This window comes from Ursus arctos, unplaced genomic scaffold (genome assembly GCF_023065955.2).
Source record: "Ursus arctos isolate Adak ecotype North America unplaced genomic scaffold, UrsArc2.0 scaffold_34, whole genome shotgun sequence".
NCBI lineage: Eukaryota > Metazoa > Chordata > Mammalia > Carnivora > Ursidae > Ursus > Ursus arctos.
In genome coordinates, this window is record NW_026623030.1 from 3,713,259 (window position 1) to 3,732,025 (window position 18,767).

At 57.8% G+C, this 18,767-nt stretch overlaps 2 protein-coding genes across 3 annotated transcripts in view; one reads left to right on the forward strand and one right to left on the reverse strand.

The window, feature by feature from the left end:
- Positions 1-2,146, forward strand: part of CCDC74B (coiled-coil domain containing 74B) — a 26,681-nt gene extending 24,535 nt beyond the window's left edge. The window contains exons 6-10 of the mRNA XM_048221295.2: positions 236-398; positions 1,227-1,404; positions 1,478-1,557; positions 1,639-1,710; positions 1,869-2,146. Of these exons, the coding sequence (XP_048077252.2) occupies positions 236-398; positions 1,227-1,404; positions 1,478-1,557; positions 1,639-1,710; positions 1,869-2,007 (632 nt within the window). The 3' untranslated portion in view covers positions 2,008-2,146. The remainder of the gene's footprint in view (positions 1-235; positions 399-1,226; positions 1,405-1,477; positions 1,558-1,638; positions 1,711-1,868) is intronic.
- MED15 (mediator complex subunit 15) overlaps positions 2,143-18,767 on the reverse strand; it is a 65,464-nt gene continuing 48,839 nt past the window's right edge. The window contains exons 9-17 of one of the 2 annotated variants that reach the window (XM_026486236.4): positions 7,738-7,874; positions 7,513-7,640; positions 7,178-7,312; positions 7,027-7,090; positions 6,078-6,144; positions 5,389-5,549; positions 5,110-5,276; positions 4,577-4,675; positions 2,143-3,894 (exon numbers count right to left, since the gene is read on the reverse strand). In XM_026486236.4, the coding sequence (XP_026342021.2) occupies positions 3,758-3,894; positions 4,577-4,675; positions 5,110-5,276; positions 5,389-5,549; positions 6,078-6,144; positions 7,027-7,090; positions 7,178-7,312; positions 7,513-7,640; positions 7,738-7,874 (1,095 nt within the window). In that variant the 3' untranslated portion in view covers positions 2,143-3,757. The remainder of the gene's footprint in view (positions 3,895-4,576; positions 4,676-5,109; positions 5,277-5,388; positions 5,550-6,077; positions 6,145-7,026; positions 7,091-7,177; positions 7,313-7,512; positions 7,641-7,737; positions 7,875-18,767) is intronic. The other variant, XM_057305906.1, reaches the window with a different exon arrangement.

An 18,767-nucleotide genomic window follows, 5' to 3' on the forward strand; every position in this document is an offset into this window, starting at 1 on the left:
CCCCCAGCCGTGGCCTTCACTGAGTACACGTGGGGCCGGCCCGCTTCACGGAGGCGGCTTCTACCGCAGTCAGCAGGCGCCACCCACAGACCCTCAGAGCCTCGTTCGGGTCTCCCAGCAGCCCCCCGATGGGGGTTCTGTTACCATCTTTCCTTTCCAAGGCGGAAACTGAGGCAGGGGGCGGGGGGACTTAGGCCCTGGTTCTCGGCGCTCACACTGACTGCCCTGGCTGCAGCCAACTCTCAAGGCAAGGCCAGGACCCAGCTCAGCTTCTCCAAGAAGCAAGACTCGAAAGCTGACGTTCCCCAGAAGATGGACCTGGAAGAGGAGACCCCAGCTGCCGCCCTGTTTCACAACAGCAAGCCGGACAAAGCCACAGGAATGCAGGGGCCGGCCAAGTAAGGGCTTGCCCGGACCCCGTGGGCCCAGCGCCGCACTTAGTAGGTTCACATTCTGCAACCAGCCAGCTGCTTTGCCTTCCAAATGGGCCAGTCTCCTGGTGAAAGCAGTTGCTCCAGGCTTGCCCATCTGGTGAGCACTGCCTTCCCCCTTCCCCTGAGGGCCTGCAGGGTCCCTGTGCTGACCCGAGCCCACGCGAGCGTGCCAACAACAGCTCTGAAACCATTTGCTCACAGAAACAAAACAAAGTAAATTGGCCTTTAAATTAACTTGCATTTCACCAAGGGAACAGTAAGTCGGGCTCCTGGGCTCCCCCCGGGGAAGTGTGCTTGGCCTCTACAAGGCACAGAGCCAGCAGGCCAGAGCAAGACTGGGGCTGACACCTGAGTTTCTGGGACTTCCCTGGAAAGCAGCAAGGAACCTGGACTTTGCATCTGAAACGGAGGCCCCGTTGTCCCCTGGGTAGCGCGACCAGCAGGACAGGCTCCCGCTTCTCTGCACAGTCCTTAGATGCTCTCTCAACCAGCTCCACAGGCGTGGGGTCAGGACTGAGGGTAGCCACGCAGCTTGAACCCCATCTGACCCTCAGTGCACCTTGAGAGAGGAGGAAGGCATGGGCCCAGGTCACAGCTGGCACCGGAGACCCCCACCTCGTGCCGGGAGCACCCCAGTCGGCAGAAGGGAACCAGGCCCTGAGGAGGTGGTGTGGACACCCCTAATCCCCGCACCAGCCTCACACTGGTGCCGGTGTGGCCCGGAAGAGAGGTGGGGGGGGGTTAGACCAACCCTGGCAGGTTAGCTGTGGGCTGCTGCAGTGACTGTTGCAGACATGAAGAAGTGGAGACCTCCGGTGCCGTGGCCACCTCGGCGGCAGGCAACCAGCACAGGGGCAAGCAGCCCCCCGCCATGAGCCTGCCCCCGTACCTGCGCAAGCCCACCACGCTTCAGCAGTGTGAGGTGGTCATCCGCCGGCTGTGGAACGCCAACCTCCTGCAGGCCCAAGAGGTGAGGATCAGGCCGCGGGGCTCCAGCGCCTCTGCGGGCCCCGCCCACTGCCCCTCTGCTCCCTGCCTTCCAGTTGCAGCACCTCAAGGCCCTTCTGGAAGGGAATCAGAGACCCAAGGCTGCCCCCGAGGAGGCTGGGCCCAGCTCTCCCAAGTGAGTGACCCCTCGCAGCCCCCACCCCATCCCAGCAAGGTCTGCTCCGCTGAGGCTCACTGCTGACTCCTCCTTCACCAGGGACCCGGAGGCCCTTCACCCGGGAGCCACGCAGCTCCCTAAGGTCCCCACCAAGGGCGTCCCCAAGAAATGGTGAGTCCCACTGGTGGGGGGAAGGTAGGGTGGCCTCCGAGCCCAGGACGGAAGGGACCGGACAGCTCAGCGCTTTGTCTGGGGCCGAACTGCCAGCCACGTCTCGGCGCCTGCCCCCGAGGGCGCCTGCAGTGACCTGCAGTCCCTCCGCCCAACAGCCTGATTCTGAGCCCGATGCCGGTGGCGGAGCGTTCCGCCCTGCCGGCGCTGAGGCAGACCCTGAAGAGCAGCTTCACCGAGCGGCAGAAACGGCTGCAGGCGGTGAAGAGCCGGCGGCTGCACCGCTCTGCGCTCTGAGGCCAGCAGCACCGGCCCGTCTGCGCAGCAGGGCTCGGCCAGGCCCGTGACCCCCGCTGGAGACGCCCACCTCTCCAGACAGCGCTTAGGCCAAGCGAAATTCCAGACAAATAAAACTCGTGGCAGATAAAGTGCTTGGTCTCAGAACTGGGAAATGTTTTATTTTCTTGCTCAGTATTTTGTATTCTGCGTTTACATGAAAACACGTTATGAAATAAGTATTAGCCTACCTGTTCAAGACTGGAAATAAAGCTTGTTTCTCCACTTGTGCGTCTCACCCCTCACTGCTGTCGGGCATCACTGCCCTGCTCTGCGCCCCAGCTCTGCTCCCTGCAGAGGGGCCGGCTGGGCGGTCCCGGCACGCTCTCCCTTCTCAGAGCACAGGGCCTCCACACTGACGGGCACAGCTAAGCCGTCCTGCCGAGCCTGCCTTCCACGGCGGAGGGCCACGGCCACGGGAGAGCGGTGCTCTCAGGGCTCTGGGGCCCCACCCTGTGACACTCCAGCCCACGAGGGCCTCACAGCCACAGCTTCCTACGGCTCACGGGGCGGTCAGTTTCGTGTCCACCTGCCCCTGGCAGGACCGTGCTCCTGGCCCACTGGCCGTTTCCTCAGTGCTCCCCTCTGCCTCTTCTCGCTTCGGGCAGCAGGAACTTGGCCAGAAACCTGGGTGGGGTTGACGCACTGACACTCACAAAAGGCTGAACTAAGGTCTGGGTGTCCCTGGCCACCTCTAAGGTGGGGAATCTGGCTCAGCCCTGTCAGCATTCCTCACTGGACAGCGGTCCCCAGACTTTTGGAGGGGAGGGGACACAGGGACAAATTCATGACAAACACAGGAATAATAAATTTATTGTAAGAACCACAGATGACACGGTAGTGCACATAGAAAAGGGGAAACCTCTCATCACCCGAGGGCCGGTGCACTGACGCTGTCAGGGAGCCTTCCCTCTCTGGAGTGGCTCTGAGGATGCCAGGTCCCGAGGACACCGCCCTGACCCAGGAGTGGGCACGGTGCCAGAGACAGGTGGATCCAGGATTAGCAGGAAAGCTAATCTAAGCCCAGGCTCTCTAAGGATCCACCCAGGTGCCCCTGCTCCCCAGGCACCCCCACAGTGCTGAGCAGACCCCCATGGCTTTAAGGGAGATTGCCATGAGTTATGAGGCCTGGGCGATGGCAGGGGACTTGCAACTGCCTGCAGGCTGACCTTCCCTCTGAGACGCGGCCAGTGCCCTTGGATCCAGGAGCTTCCCTGTGGCTTGCCCCACATGCCAATGGTGGCAGGGTCTGAACCGTGCCAGAGAATTGTGTGTGTGTTTTCAGGGTTTCCTATGCTCGCTCTCCATGTTCCCCTACAGAAACAGGAAGTGTTTTCTGGTACACACACAAGAGGCTCTAACAAGACCCTGAGTTCTCCCCCGTGCTACTGAGGAAGGACACGGGCCTTGGAGAGGCCAGGGGACAGCAGCCCAGGGAGGAGCGCACAGGGCTGTGGCGTGTCCCACTCCCTGGGGGACGTCCCAACCCCCACCGCTGATGCAGCCAGCTCCACGCCACCTGCCCCAGTCATGTACAAGTGTGGGAGGATGTTTGGCAGGTCCCCAAGGTAGAAGATAAAAGCAGGAAAGCTAATCTAAGCCCAGGCTCTCTAAGGGAGCCAACACCTAGAAATGTCCGACACGAGGTGCATGTCCTCTGTGGCCCTGACAGGGCTGCCGGCTCTCCCCGTGGTCCCCGGTGGCTGGGGAGCTAGGCGGCTGAGAGGCAGGCCTGGTGGATGCTCTGTGCCCAGGTGTTGAGCAGGGCTGTGACTGAGTGCTTGTCAGGGAGCTGCAGCAGCCTCGAGGTCATGCACCGGTGCACCGACTGCAGGAAGGGGTTGGCGTCTGCAACAGAGCAGTGAGCCATGAGTGCTGCTGGGCTTGACACTGGGCCATACGGCAACTCTATGAACAGGTTGCCCCACAGACACAGGGCTGGCGTCTGGGGCATTCCACCCAGCCAGCATAACCAGGGATGCCATCTCCCACACACAGAGCGGGGTGGCCAACGGCCTCCCCTCCTAGGCAAACGTGTCAGTGGAGAACTAGAATGTGAACAGGTCTGGAGCCCAGGACTCTGTCTTGGGGACAGCCTTGGGATCCCAGCCCTATGCACCAGCTCTGAGCTGCAGGGGCACTGGTCCCCATCAATAGGGCTCTCTCAGGGCCTCTGGTTTGAAGCCATGTCACCCATATGGGTCCCCAGGAGCCCTAAGTCCTTCTGTGCTCCCCTATTAGCCTTGCAGAGGCCCCCAGGGGTGGCTGGGCCTGCTCACTCCTCACCCACTAACCATGGCTGTCCTGAAGATGGAAGACAGACAGAAGAACACCATAGCTACAGAGACCCCTTTCTCTCTAAGTGATTTCTGGGCAACCCACTCCTGTCCACAAAGGGGCAGCCAGAGAAAGGGGAGGAGGGGCCTCCGCTGCGGGAGCCCTGGTTGTTCAGAGCTGACCCCCACATGCCAGGGCCCCATAAGACCACAGCCATAAGGCCTCGCCACGGCTGTCCTCTTGGCTCACCCACCGTACTGCCACTGCCGGTCGATCCACAGCGGGCTCTGGGCGGGGTAGTCAGCAGGGACACTGAGCTCCAGCGGCGGCACACTCGGGAGATCCTTGTCATCTGGAACACACGTGGCCGTGCCTGTGACCTGGCCCTAGGCCCCAGCCTGCCCTGCTTCACAGCCCTGCTCCAAACAGGGCCCCTCATATCCCAAAAGGTTTTGGTGAGCCTTGCTGCAAAGTCTGGAGGTCGAGCTGACTCCCGGGCTTCCATCTGCCTAGGAACTTGGGCTCCATATACCGGGAGGGCAGGGAGGGGGCTTCCCCGGCAGGCGGTGAGAGGTGAGAGGGTGTGGGCTCAGGGAGGATGTGGGGATGGTGGGCCTCGGGGTACGGTGTGAGTGTGCCTATTTGTGGGAGGCCAAGTGCACATCTGGATGGAGCATGCGGGCCTGGGCTGGGCCTGCTCTGGGGCCAGGGGCAGTGGCAGAGCCCTGGGGCTGGAGTTCAGGACTCACTCTCCCACAGCACCAGCCCCGCCTCCCTGGTACGCACCCAACTTGCATATCAGGTGGACGGTGCCATTGTTACTGCAGTGGGAAGGATCCAAATTCACCAAGAACTTAGGGTCTAATCTGGCCACCTCCCCCTGGAGCACGTTGGGGATGCTCTGCCGCTCATCGTCTTCAAACCTGCGCTTCCGGGTACACACGACCGGGGCTCTGGAGGAGGCAGCTGTGGTCACCACACTGGGCTAGGCTGTGGCCCGTAGCCCACGGCCCACAGCCCACTGCCCACCATCCAGTGTGAGGCTGAGCCCTGGGCTATACGTACGTGATGGGTGGGCCGTGGATGGCTGTCATGGCCGGCACGAATGTGCGGTACAGGGAATGGTTAAAGACGGGTGAGCGGATATTGGCCAGGACAGCATCAAGGAGCGGCTGGCACAGGTACTGCTGTTTGGTTGGCGGCACCGGAGGTGGTGGGGGCGTGGGCTGGGGCAGGACAGTGGGGTCAGCAGCCCACTCTTGGGGAGCTTTCCAGACCCTGAGGTCCTCATCCTCCCAGCCAGACTTCCACGGCTTCCCCACCACCTCTGCCCCCTAGAGACAAATACAGCTGATCCTGGATGCATTCTCCTGCCTCCTGCAGCCCTGACCTTCCCCAGAGGCCCCTCCCCCAAAGGCTTGGCCTTGTGCTGGGCAGGGGCGGGTGAAGCATGATGGTGGAGATGGGCATACACAAAACTCCGCGAACCTGAGGGATGGAGGGAACACCCACAGACCACAGCTGGAGGGTGACTTCTCCCATGTTCCCACACATGCTCTCCTTCCTCACAGCCAACCTGACCTTGAAGACTCCTGGGCAAGGACCCCAGGCTGAGTGGTGTGCCCCCTCTACCCACTCCTAACTGTGAAGGCTTCTCCTAGCTTGTGGTTCTGAGTTGCTGTGTGGTGAGGCCCAGTTTTCCCAAAGATGCCTGCGGCCCTTTGAACACCACCAGGCCACAGTGCCCCACTCACCACTGCCATGTCATTCTTGAGCTTCTCCAGGGCAATCTCACACTTCTGCAGTGTTTTCAGGGGGCACCTGTAGGGAGAGGGATGTGGCTGACCCTCCGTGCTTGAGGATGGGGCGCTGGTGGCTCTCGGGTGCTGATTCCAACCACCGCCCTGCTGGCTTCCCCTGGTGTGGATGGAGCCAGCCTCGGTCACCAGAACCCTCCACAGGAGCCCCAGCCATTGACTAGCTGTTCCTAGATCCAAAGTAGAAAGTAGATTGTCCCGTCCCCAGGAGTGGCCCAGTCCTGACTGGCAGAATGGGGCATAAATGTGATGGGTCAGGGGGGAGGGACAGAGGCCAGGCCCCTGTGCCCCACCCCTATAATCCCAATGAGGGATCAATCCAAGAGGGCTTAGAGGGCAGTCCAGATCCAAGAGGCCTAGTTCTACAGTTTCCAGCATTTTGCCCAGTAAATGGAACAGAAAAGATCTTCTAGAAGGGAGCACGGCCTAAGCTGAGGCAGGGAGAGGGACATAACCCAAAGACCAGTCCACGTGCGCAGTTCAGCAGCGCTGGCCAAGCGCTGGTGCTCACAGCAGCCCCGGGACCGGCAGGCAAGGGCGTGCATGCTGTGCTGAGAAGCTAGGGCTCCACTGCCTTACAAGCACTTCTCGAGGCAGCACCTGCTTTCATTTTCCCAGCCAACCCGGCTGAGCCACAACTGCCCCTTTTTGCGGACGGGGTAACTGATACGGAGCCACTTGCCCAAGGCCACTGGTAAGAGAGGGGCAGGGCAAAGGTAGGGGGCCAGGGGCTTGGAGCCCCAGCAGACACACCTAAGTGGAGCCCTAAGGCCCTGTCTCTAAACGCCACATCACCACCAAATGCCCATCCAAGGCTGGGCCAACCAAGCAGCCGGACATGGGCACAGCATCATCCTTCCCCCAGGAGCCTGGGGGCAAAGCTCACCGCTTAGAGGGGTCTGTCAGGATGTCCAGAAGGCTCTTCATCTTACTCAGGTCCTTTTTTCTGTCTGGGACAGAGAGGGGCCACTAAGACACGTGCCTGGGGTATTCACCCCCCCCAAACACGCTGTGCCCCTGCTCCGGCCCAGCCTCACCTTCGTTCTTATCGATCTTGTTGATCATACGGCGCAGGGGCTCGATGTACTTGGACAGCTGCTTCAGCTTGTCTAGGTACTGCTGCTCCTCGGCCTGGCTGGAGCCAGCTGGGCTCATGACCGAGCTGGGATTCACTGCAGGATACAACGTGGTGAGCGTGGCTCCAGCCCTCAAGGCCGGGGTCTCGCAAACCCTCAAGGTGGGGGGATCTGGAGCTCAAGCAGAGGCCTCCAGAGGGTGAGGGGCGAACCACACACCTCAACCTGCAGGGCTGTGTGTGGGTTACACGATGGGTTCTCGTCCTCGGATCACACCCACCCCGGGCCCGACTTACCGGGGGTGTTTAAAGGTCCCGGGGAAGGGACGCTGAAGTTCTGCGGGGTGCGGGCCGTCACTGGACTCTGGGAGGGCTGTGGTGAGGGGCTCGGCAGGAAGCTACTGGGGGAAGGGGCAGGGCCGGAGCTGCAGCAAAGCAAAAGCAGGTGCACCTGTGAGCTGGGGCACAAGGTGGGGCCCGCCCTGGGAGCCAGGTGGGGAGGGCCACCCCGGCCAGGCCTACCTGACGTTGGAGTTGGGCTGTGAGCTGGGCTGGCCAGGCTGCGGGGACGGCTGGGGGGGAGGGGGCATCGACTGGGGGGTCTGCACCTGCTGGCCCGGCGACGGCGAGGACAGCATGGTGAGGCTGTTCTGGCTGACCTGGAAGTGGAGGGGGCAGCCTGCTCGCCTGCCACATGCTCTCACTCCTGCTGCGCCCTTGCTCCCACCCCCCACTCCAGTCGCACAAACCCCATCTGCACACAGAAGCCCCCTCACCCTCTCAGCCTCACCCGAACACACTTTCTTTCAGACACCCTGCCCCATGAATACCAACACAGACACAGACCCCCACACAAGTCCGCGATCACTGAGCTGCTGGCAGAAAGGCCAGGCTGGGTAGCTCTTGCTCCTTGGCAAGGAGACCATGACGTCCACAGGCTTCTGGGCTGGGACAGGACTTCCCCTTGTTTCTGTTTGACAGGTGGGGGAGCCAGAAAAGGCCTATGGCCTTGGATGGTGCCGCCTGGCCTCCCCAGCCTACGATGCTCTCTTGTGTGTGCCAGTGAGGACCCCGCTCTGTGACAGATGGTGCCATGTTCCCACATGCTTCCACGAGCCCCCTCAGCTCTCAGGCCACAGAGGGAGGCTGTCTCATGTTTAATGGGAGCAAAGCGGCCCCGTGTCAGTCCTTGCCAGCACGTGTGGCCCAAGGATCCTCGGTCTGGTGGCTGAGCAGCCTGCCCTCAACTGGTAGAGTGAGCCCCCTAGAGAGCTGCCTCGCCCAGGACATGGTGATGGTGGCGTAAGGGCCCGGCCAGGACCAGCCCAAAGGCCCTGCCAGCTTCAGGGCTTCCAAGGTCAGTGGAGGTGGCTTCTCTCACATCCTAGTCAAGCTCCTACATGCTGAGCGCCCCCTCAGAGCCTGCTTCCTAGAGCCTAGCCCCCCCGCCCCCGGCCCCCTGCTAACTCTTGGACCGTTCAGTTCTGCAGACCAACTCTGGTGCTTCTCCCAGGGCACTCCAGACCCTGGAGCCATCTGGGGCCATGGCTTCATGCCTCCCTCCCACACACTCCTCTGCCATGGGAGTGGAGGGGCAGGAACATGCAAGCTCAGGCCTCCAGCTGCTGGGCCCAGTTCTTCTACCAAGTGAAGCAAACTGGTCCCAGGGGTTCACACTGATGCCAGCAAGGGCTGAAATGGGGTCTGGAGCAGCTTAGTTTGCTGAGCCGGACTGAGTGCAGCAAGCTTCTCCTAGGCAGGACTGGCCTTCACAGTGCTGGGCTACACGGAGTCCCAGGGCGGACAGCATGCCCCTGCACTGGAAAAGAGGCTCTAGAATCCACCCAAGTACCAACAAACTCCCAGGACTAGGAAGGTGAACAGGCCATCTCAGAAGAGCCCATGCCGAGAAGCAGACGGCGCCAAGGAGGGAGAACTACAGGCCTTGGGCCGCCACACCTTGGGCCTGGCTTGCTAGGCCTTGGAACTCTCCCTGGAGTGGTTTCCTGAAAAGCCCCTGCTGTCACCTCCCCTTTCCCTCTCCCCGACTTGCTGCCACACACTGCCCTGCACTCCCTGATGCTGCCTCTTGACATGCCCTCTTCCTGCCTGAGCTGAAACCTCCTTAACCTGGCCTCTCCCTGATGGCCTGGGCCCCCCTCTGCCCTCACCTGCCCCAGCGAGGAGCCTCAGCCTTAGCTTCTGCTCTGGCCGGTGTCCCTTCTAGAGGATGTCTGGTTCTTGTTTGTAGTTTAAAGCTGGTGCTTCTATGAAGGGAAATGAGGTGTGTGAGGGCACCACGGCCAGCACAAAGCCGCTGTAATGAGAAGGCCACTGCACAGCTCACGTCCCACCTAAATGTCCGAAGCTGTATTTTAGAAGGCACTCTCAGCACTCCGACCACGGGGAAACAGGGCACACACCACACACCCTCTGCTTCTGGGTTCCATGGAGCCACGGAACACCCATGGCTCCCCTGGGCATTAGAGTCCACAAGACACAGGCAAGAGTGGTCTGCCCAGGCCCAGGGCACAAGCTCAATGCTTCCGCTTCCTCCTGCGAACCCGTCTCTTCTGTCCAGCCACGGGCTCTCCTCGGCCACTCTCCAGGGCACTACAGGAAACCCCTAGGCCTTCGACATCCAATCCAGATCTGTTTACATCTGACAACTCCTCTGGAAAAATGCCTGATTCAGTTGAAGTAAACATAGTCCCCTTCCGAGGCCTTCAAGATCCCCTCCCAAGTCAGCCCGAGGCTCCTAGGCCTCCCAAATCCTGAGATGCCACAGACACATGCAGGATGACGGGCAGCAACCCAAAGGCCTCTGTCAAGAAAGAAATGGCCGGGGTGCCTGGGTGGCACAGCGGTTAAGCATCTGTCTTCGGCTCAGGGTGTGATCCCGGCGTTATGGGATCGAGCCCCACATCAGGCTCTTCCACTATGAGCCTGCTTCTTCCTCTCCCACTCCCCCTGCTTGTGTTCCCTCTCTCGCTGGCTGTCTCTATCTCTGTCGAATAAATAAATAAAATCTTTAAAAAAAAAAAAAAGAAAGAAAGAAATGGCCAACCAAGGAGGCTAATGAGACAGAACCCCCCGTCTTCAGGTTTATGTTCCGTCCAGCTGGCTTCTGGGGCAGAGGGGAGTGAGACAGCTGTGCCCATGAGTGACACAGCAAGCCGTCAGAGGGGAGAACCGCTGCCCCGACTCTGCATTCTCCCTCCCTGGGCATGTTCTGCCAGAGGTGCAGGCATATCTGTCACAGTGGCCAGCACACACCACGTGACCCTAATGCTGCGCCGGCCAGAGGTCACCTGCATATCACACAGAGGAAGTGGGAACTAAGAGGGAAGTGACTTGCTCAAGATCACTCGGCCAGTAGAGGAGTTCAGGCATCTCAGCGCCATCTACTTTCCTAGGGAGCAAGGACAAGTGTCTGGGAAGAGACCCTGTACAACAGCCTGAAGGGAGGAGGGGCGGAGGCAAGGTTCAAGCAGAGGGGACACAGCGAGAGCACAGGCGAGTGGCAGGGCCAGGCTGCTGGGCAAACATCCATTTGGGGAGCTAAGTTATGAAGAAACCTCAGGGGAGGCTGGTAGCACCACACCCTCTAGCCCTCTCAGGACCACCCACGCCCACCAGACATCCCTGGAACTGCCCCTTACTCCTGGCCCCTGCACATGACATGTCCCCAGGAATCTCTCTCCAGAGCAAAGAGGAATATGGACCCCACCGTGGCACCACCTGCTTACACTGCCAGGGACCCCATGTCACCCTCGGACTCCTACGCAGGGCACTGCGTCCAGCGTGTGTCCAGCACAGAATCCTGCTCTGTCATGGGTGTTGGGGTCATGAGGTGTTCCCCCACCATATGAAGACGCAGCCATGGGACATGCTGCAGGGTTGGGGACAGACAAGTGGCTGAGATGAAAGTCCTGTTTCCTGAAGGGCCAAGAGAAGAGACCTTCTATTCTGCCCATTTTCCTGACCCCGGTTTGTTGCCACGAGGAAGGAAGAAAGCAGATGGGAACCATGGGCACGGGGCCCTCATGCCAGGGCCCGGAGCCGCCGGCTGCCAAGAGCGCCGCTGGGACGCCTGCTGGATGGCAGGGGCAGCTCTATGCTATAATGATGCATTTCTGGAATAAGCGAGCTTTTCTCAGGAGGGACAAGATTAGAAAGACAGAGACACAAGAGCAGCTGCACACAGATTCTGGACCCGGGTCTGTGGCCAGCCAAATGCCCACAGGGGGCCTGCCACTGCTACAGGGGTAGAGAGAGGCAGGGGAGAATAGGTGTGAGCCTAGAAGCCAGGACCCTGCCAAGAGGCCAGGGTGGGAAGGGGGAAGCTGCGGAGCCTGGGCCGAGGATTTAATGGAGTGTCTGGGCCCGTTTTACAGGGGGTGGGGGATTCTCTGGCCTCCAGCTCCGCCGGGGGCCCAGCAGTGGAAACTTACCTCCACTGAGGGGGGTGAAATGGGAAGTTCTCCTACAGGCGTGAACTGTGACCTGCTGCAGTGAGAATGAACAAGTCCACAGACACAAGTAATTCAAGGCCTGGCATGTGCCACATACTCAAAATGTTAGGGACTTCTACTGTTCTTATAAAAATCAGCCCTGCATGTCGATGCCAAGGGCATTCCCCCAACCCCGACAACCCAACCTGTCAACCCAATGGATACTGAGCCAGAGGCTGTAGGAAAGGGAACAGAGATGAGAATCAAAGGGACCAGGAGGGGGACACTCACTAGTGACAGGTGCGCAGGTAACGGGGCTGGGGGAGCTGGGGGTGCCTGATGCACCAAGGGATGGAGCCCCGAGCCAGGAGTCACGCAAAGGACCCCATGTAGCCTTAGGTTATGAGGAGCTGCGCCTGGGCTCCGTCCCGCCCAGCCCGCTGTGCCACCTCAGTTAACGGACCACTGTCCTGCCCCACAAACTTGCTTGTCTAGCGAGCGCTCAGAAGGCCTTCATACCAGCAGATTCCAGCCACTTCTGCCTCCGCTATGCAATGACAACCAAAAGGGAGGCCAATGCCAAAGAACTCACACTCCAGTCAGTGAGACTCTGCTATTGGCACATTTGGGGTAACAATCTTAGGGGTCAGGAGGCAGGAAGGTTACAATAGACCATGCTGCCAAATGGCAACGCCTCGGCCTCACGAAGGCCCCTGCCACTGTCTCGGTGGCGTGTGGTGGAGAGGCGCAGGGCCTGGGGCCAGCAGCCCGTGGCCGCCTTGCACAGATTGCCCACCTCATGGGTGGCAATGGTGTTGTCTGCACATGGGCCCTCAGGGAGGGGGAGGACTGTCTGCTAGGGTTACAGATGCAGCTGCCTCCCGAGAGAAATGGCACTGTCCAGTTCTGGCAAATCTGAGGTGTTCACAGCAAACCCACTAAAACGGAGAGCCCATCAGACTAGGGAACCTTCTTGCCATTTTATTCTCAGAGACCTAGAAAAGGGCCTGGCCCACAGAATGCACATCACAACAATTTGTTAAACAAATGACTACACCATGGGAGAATTCCAGATGTCATACAGTAATGGAGAGCCAGGAGCTCATCTCTCTGAAAAAATGTACACAGGAGTCTTCATACACCCAGAAGGGAGTGCATGTAGTAAATTCTACACTCCGCACAGTAAACTCTAGAACAGCACAGTGCTACAGAACTTTCCACCACAACAGACTTCCCTATAATCTGTGCTGCCAGGCACAGGAGCCACTGGCTTCCCCATGACACCCCTGGGCACTTGACACGTAACTGAATTTCAACTTCAGGGACTGAATTTTTAGTTTTACGTAATTTTAACTAATTTAAATACCTACATGTGGCCGAGGATTATATAGTATCAATAGCACAGCTCAAGAAAGCAAAACTCTCTGCTTCCCTTCGGTTTCATTTTACCACAAAAAAGACACCACCATAACTATCTAAAGCACTAAAACTTTAAAATTTTTTTTTAAAGTAAACTCTACCCCCAACGTAGGGCTTGAACTCATGACCGTGGGATCAAGAGTCACATGATCCACCAACAGAGCCAGCCAGGCGCCCCTAAACATTAAACTTTTTCAAAAGAAAGTTAGCTCCCATCTTCTCCAGCAAATGAAAACACTAGAACAATCCAAAATACTGAAATGAAAATAAACCCAGCTATTTACTCATATATCCTCAAGAAACACAAGCTGGGTTTGGCTCATGTGAGGTGGGTTAGTCACTCTGAGAATCACAGTGAAGGAAGTCACCGGCGATTACAATGTTCCCACAGAGGTGCTCAGAGGACCTTGGGTGCTGCCCCATAAACACCTATGATGAGGGCTATCTGCCCAAAGGGGTGACACATTACGGGGTGGCAGCTGGGGGTGGTGGGCAGGAACTGGGCTCCTACTTGCATTCCACCTCGGGGCCAAGGCTGTGGTGACCATCTTGAGGTAGGGGGAAAACAAAGTGATCCCACCACCAAAGAAACACAGTGTGTGGGCAAGTAGAGAGGGATGTGCAGCCTCTGAGGCAAGGAGCACCCATGGGTGAGGGGTCTTTGGGGCTCGGGGCAGCCTGGCCTACATGTCACAGCCTACAACACTGAGGCCTGTGTAGGCATCAAGAGTCTGCCGGAGCCTCCACGAATGTTGCCTCCAGACCTCTCTGTCCTGTTGGCTGCGCTCCTTCAACAAACCTCTGATCTGCTGACGGGCCCACAGAGCCGTCGGGGCCAGACCTCATGGGCCATGGGGGTGGTTCTGGGACACTAGGCTCTGGGGACAGACTCTGAAAGATAGCACTCCACCCAAGTGGCTGTGAGAAGTCGACCATCCTTAAAACAGAAGAGTCCACAGAAGCTAGCTCGTAGCACCTCTCCTTCTTAGGGGTACACTGCCTGATCAAAACGCCTCTGAGGGCCTGAGCTCAAACCATCCTCCTCTCCTCAGGCCTCTGGGCAGCTTCCAGGGAGCTGGTTTCCCTCTGTAAGGACAATCACTATGGGAGGACAAGAGAAGGCTGGCATTCTGCTCCTCCCAAGTACCTCTATAAGGATGCCAATCAGGTCTGTCCTAAGCATCCACGATGCCTGCAGCCTCCAGAACTCCAGCATGCTCTGGAACTGCTCTCCTCAGCCACACAGACTTCTAGGAGCATAAAGGTGGCGAGGCAGGCTGAACACTGCTGTGAGTCTGGGCCTGGCTTGTGCTGATGGGAACCCGGTGGTCTCCCATGGCCTTGGCACCCTAGCTCTGGGCTCTGAGTCGGGGGCTGGAGCCAGCACCTGATCCCTGGAGAGCAGAATCTGCATGCACTCACAAGTGTTAAGATGAAACCAACTAAAACAGCAGGGCCAGGCAGAAAGGAAGCAGATCTGAGAAAAATCCAAACCAAAACCTCTGTGACGGGAGGCTTGTGAGCTGGTCCCTGAGACCAGGGTGGCATGGATGGCCATTCAGTCCCTATGGCAGGTATGCCAGGGACAGGGCTCTGAAGCAAGACAAAGGCCTGCTCTTCCAAGAAGTCCCTGGCATCACATGTGTGTTCCACACGCACACCCACTGGTCACATGCATCAGACACTGGGGGCGACGCGAGCAGTGGCAGATGCCAACCTGCTGGGCTGGGGAGCAGGTGCTCCTACAGCCACACAACAAAGAACCTGCCAGGGTGGGAGGCCAGGAAGCCACTCTCTCTTGGTGTCTGCCAAAACTGCACAGTCCCATAGAGCCCACCAGCCCGTCAGACACGAAGTGGAACATTAGTGGGGTGTGCGGGCACTCACAGGGTACTCGGGGCAACATGCCTGTCCTCCCCTGGAGGGCTCACTGCCCGCACTGAATGGGGCCGAAAGTAAGTGTCCCTGGGACTGGCTCTCCAGCCTGTGGGCAGCTGGGGCAACAGCGAACAGTGTCCATTTACAACCAGCACTGCACTCAGAGAAGCCCATGGGCAACTCAACAGCGCCCCTTCCAGAGGAAGAAAGGCCTTGAGAAGTCAGTCAGGCTGTATGAGAGAGGCAGAAACTTTTTTCCAGGAAAAAACAAAAGTAATAAGGAATGAAAAGCTTAAATCTAATCTGCTACTGACTGTTCTTCTTGTAACTGAGAACTCCTGAGAGGGAAAGTTCATTTGCTTTTTTTTTTTTTTTTTTTTAAAGATTTTTATTTATTTATTCGACAGAGATAGAGACAGCCAGCGAGAGAGGGAACACAAGCAGGGGGAATGGGAGAGGAAGAAGCAGGCTCATAGTGGAGGAGCCTGATGTGGGGCTCGATCCCGGAACGCCGGGATCACGCCCTGAGCCGAAGGCAGACGCTTAACCGCTGTGACACCCAGGCGCCCCTAAAGTTCATTTGCTTTTAACCACAAATCCAAATGGAAAACACACTGGTAGTGTTCACTGGATCACGTGAGCCGCAAAGCCAACAACCAGCAACTCTTTGCATTTTCACGAGCAGCTATGTTCACTACTCCCAACACACATCTACCCAGGAAGGAATTCAAACTCCACTCCACAGGCTATAGGCCTGCTCCCCTGCAGGGCACTGGGCTACAGGGCCCGGGAAGAGGAGACTGAGGCTTGAAAAGCGCAACAAGGCTCAGGGCGAGATCACTGTCCAGCAGCCGGGTTACCTGCACACGAACCAGGGAAGTGTGCCTTTGAGGACAATTCTTTGTAACTTGAGAACTGTAGTTAAATTTCCATATACTAACAGAATAGAAGGTTAAGAGACAAAAGCCTAGGCATTTTGGGAAATGAAGGCATATTCTGTTCTGGATTTATCTACAGTCATAGATAAAGTTCAGGGGAGAAAAGGAAGTTAATGCAGCTCTCCTGTCGTGTTCTAGTAAACCCCACTATGGGTGACGATGATAGCACCTTTCATTTACACAACTAATGTCAGATAAAACAGAGACTGGGCTCAGGGCTCACCGATTTTCCTGGAACACCAAAATACTAACCTTCACCCCGGGGTGAGAGCCCTAGTCACCCATCAGGGTCACAGCACTGGTGAGCGTGACAGGGCGCCTCTCCTCTGCTCTGTCTGGGAGGGGTGTGTGCTCGGGCCCCCTGCCCCCAGCGCTTCCCTTACAGAACCACCAGAACCTGGCCATGCATCAGGACACGCATTATCAATAACAGCAAAAAACCGGAAATCATTTCAGGGTCCAAGAACAAGACAGTAATTAAAAACAGAATACATTCATAAGCATTCAGCATAAAGCAACACCGAGGGTTTTTAATTATAGGAGAGGGGCGCCTGGCTGGCTTAGTCGGCAGAGCATGTGACTCTTGATCTCAGGGTTGTGAGTTTAAACCCCATGTTGGGCATGGAGCCTACTTAAGAAAAAAAAAATTTACAGAATGGTTTACTTCTGTTGTAATGTGAACAGGAAAGAAGCCATCATAAAATCCCATGTACTTCCTATGATGACCTCAACTACGTAAGAGAACCGGAAAGAAAAAAAGCCAAACTGTCCTGTGCTAGAATGTTTCCCTTATTTATATATCCCTCTGCTTTCTATCTTTTATAGTCACCACATTCTTTTAAGTTTTTGGGTCAGGGGGTGCTTGGGTGGGTCAGGGGGTGCTTGGGTGGCTCAGTTGGTTAAGTATCTGACTACTGGTTTCGGCTCAGGTCATGATCTCAGGGTCGTGAGACTGAGTCCCGCACCAGGCTCTGCTCTGGGCGTGAAGCCTGCTTGGGATTTTCTATCTCCCTCTCCCTCTGCTCCTCCCCTTGCTAGCGTGTGCATGTTCTCTCTCTAAATAAATAAATAAAATCTTAAAAAAAAAAAAAAAGTTTTCGGGTCAGGGTGCCTGGCTGGCTCAGCCAGTACAGCGTGTGATTCTTGACTTCCGGGTCATGAGTTCAAGCCCCACATTAGGTGGGGAGCCTACTTGAAAAAACAATAATAAATAAATTAAAGATTTTGGGTGAGATATCTGCAGCCTTGTCTTGTCCACTGTGCCAACCCAGGCTGCAAAGGAAGGCTGTGAATCCAGAGATGCTCCCAAGAAGGCCTGTCACACCCCAGGGACCCCGCTGCTACTAGAACAACACAGCGAGGCAAGCCCAAGTGCAGAGACAAACCAGCAGACCAGCAGCAGAGGCCCTCGGGGTGCGGCCACTGGGGTGAGAGGCACAGCACAAGTGCGTTGTGTGCATGGCTGGGCTTCAAGAATGTTCCCTCTGCTGCCAGCACCTGGGAATCCCACTCCATGGCCTCGCAGCACAGAGCAGAGCCTCTCAGCCGCTCCCCAAGGCTGGTCTGTGACACGTGAGAGAGGTGGACATCACTCCTGAAAAACCTGAAGGCGCATGCCTCATAAAAGCAAACCCACCCGTGAATACTCAAGTAATGACCCCCTCATCCTCCCCAGCTACCAGAGTCCCACAGTCTTCCCAGTGTCCCCACCTAAAAAGCAGAATCCCGGGCCCACCTTAGTCCTGCCTTAGCAGAACTCCACTGAGGGGGTTAGAAGGTGACATATCAAGGTTACTCTAGAGGTGACTGAGCCCACAGTCCAGCTCCCACGCTGGCTCAGCTGGGTCCTCCAGCAGAAGCAGAGCAGGGTAACTGCCAGGAAGAAGAGCCCTAAACATGGGCTATGTGCGGGGTCCTGAATACACAGAGCACATATGCTTTAGGGCTTAGCTACATGCAAACACGTCAGGTCCCTCCACTGGCACACTTCTCCTCAGGCAGCTTCCTGTGGAGTGGAGCAACGTGGCTAGGACCAGACAGGACCAATTTTGAGCCTCCTTCATCGTGAGATGTCATCAAACACGAACAGCACACACACTATCCCCGAGCGCTCAGCATGTGCTGGATACCCGACAAGGTGCTTGGCTGACTCACTGGTAATGAGCAGGGCAGGAGCGCAGCCGCGTGGCGGCAGCAGCCCACCCCGGGGCAGCACCTGGACAGGTGGCACTTCACCTAGCAGGTCTGTTCTGTCTAAAGCCAACACTCTCTCCTGAGCCAATGTTCCCACTGCCAGGTGGAGACAGAAAGAACCAAGGCCCCAGACTAGACGTTTCCCCTCCTTGGCACCAGCGGGAGGTGGCGGGGGGGCAGTCTGTGGAAAAATCACGAGGCCCGATCCCCAACCCCAAACACCAACAAGCATCTGGCCTCTAATAGGAAAGGCTGGGCAAGGCCTACTCTGCCCCATCAACATCCAATACACAGAGGGTGGGCATGGAAGGCCTCAGGTACACTTCTCGGCACAGAGGGCCAGCCCTGGCAGCCAGCCAGGCGAGGGGCTGCAGCACAAGCCTGTGCAGTCCACTGGCGCCAGGCGCCATCATGCTGGCGCTCTTCCATTTCCAGAGCGCTACTGTACACGGGCCGCCAGCCCTGCACTCCCAGCCGCGGCTAGGCTGAGACCACAGTGCTCTCCTCTCCAACACGTGTTCTCAGAGAAGGAGGGAAGGGGGAAGACGGAAGGTGTCCGAAGAGAGGTAGGGGGCTCAGATAGGACCAAGCCGAGCTGGCCACCTCGAGGACCCCAAGGACTGGCTCCCAGACTGCCCCTGATCCAACCAGGCCCCTCACTGTAGGGTGC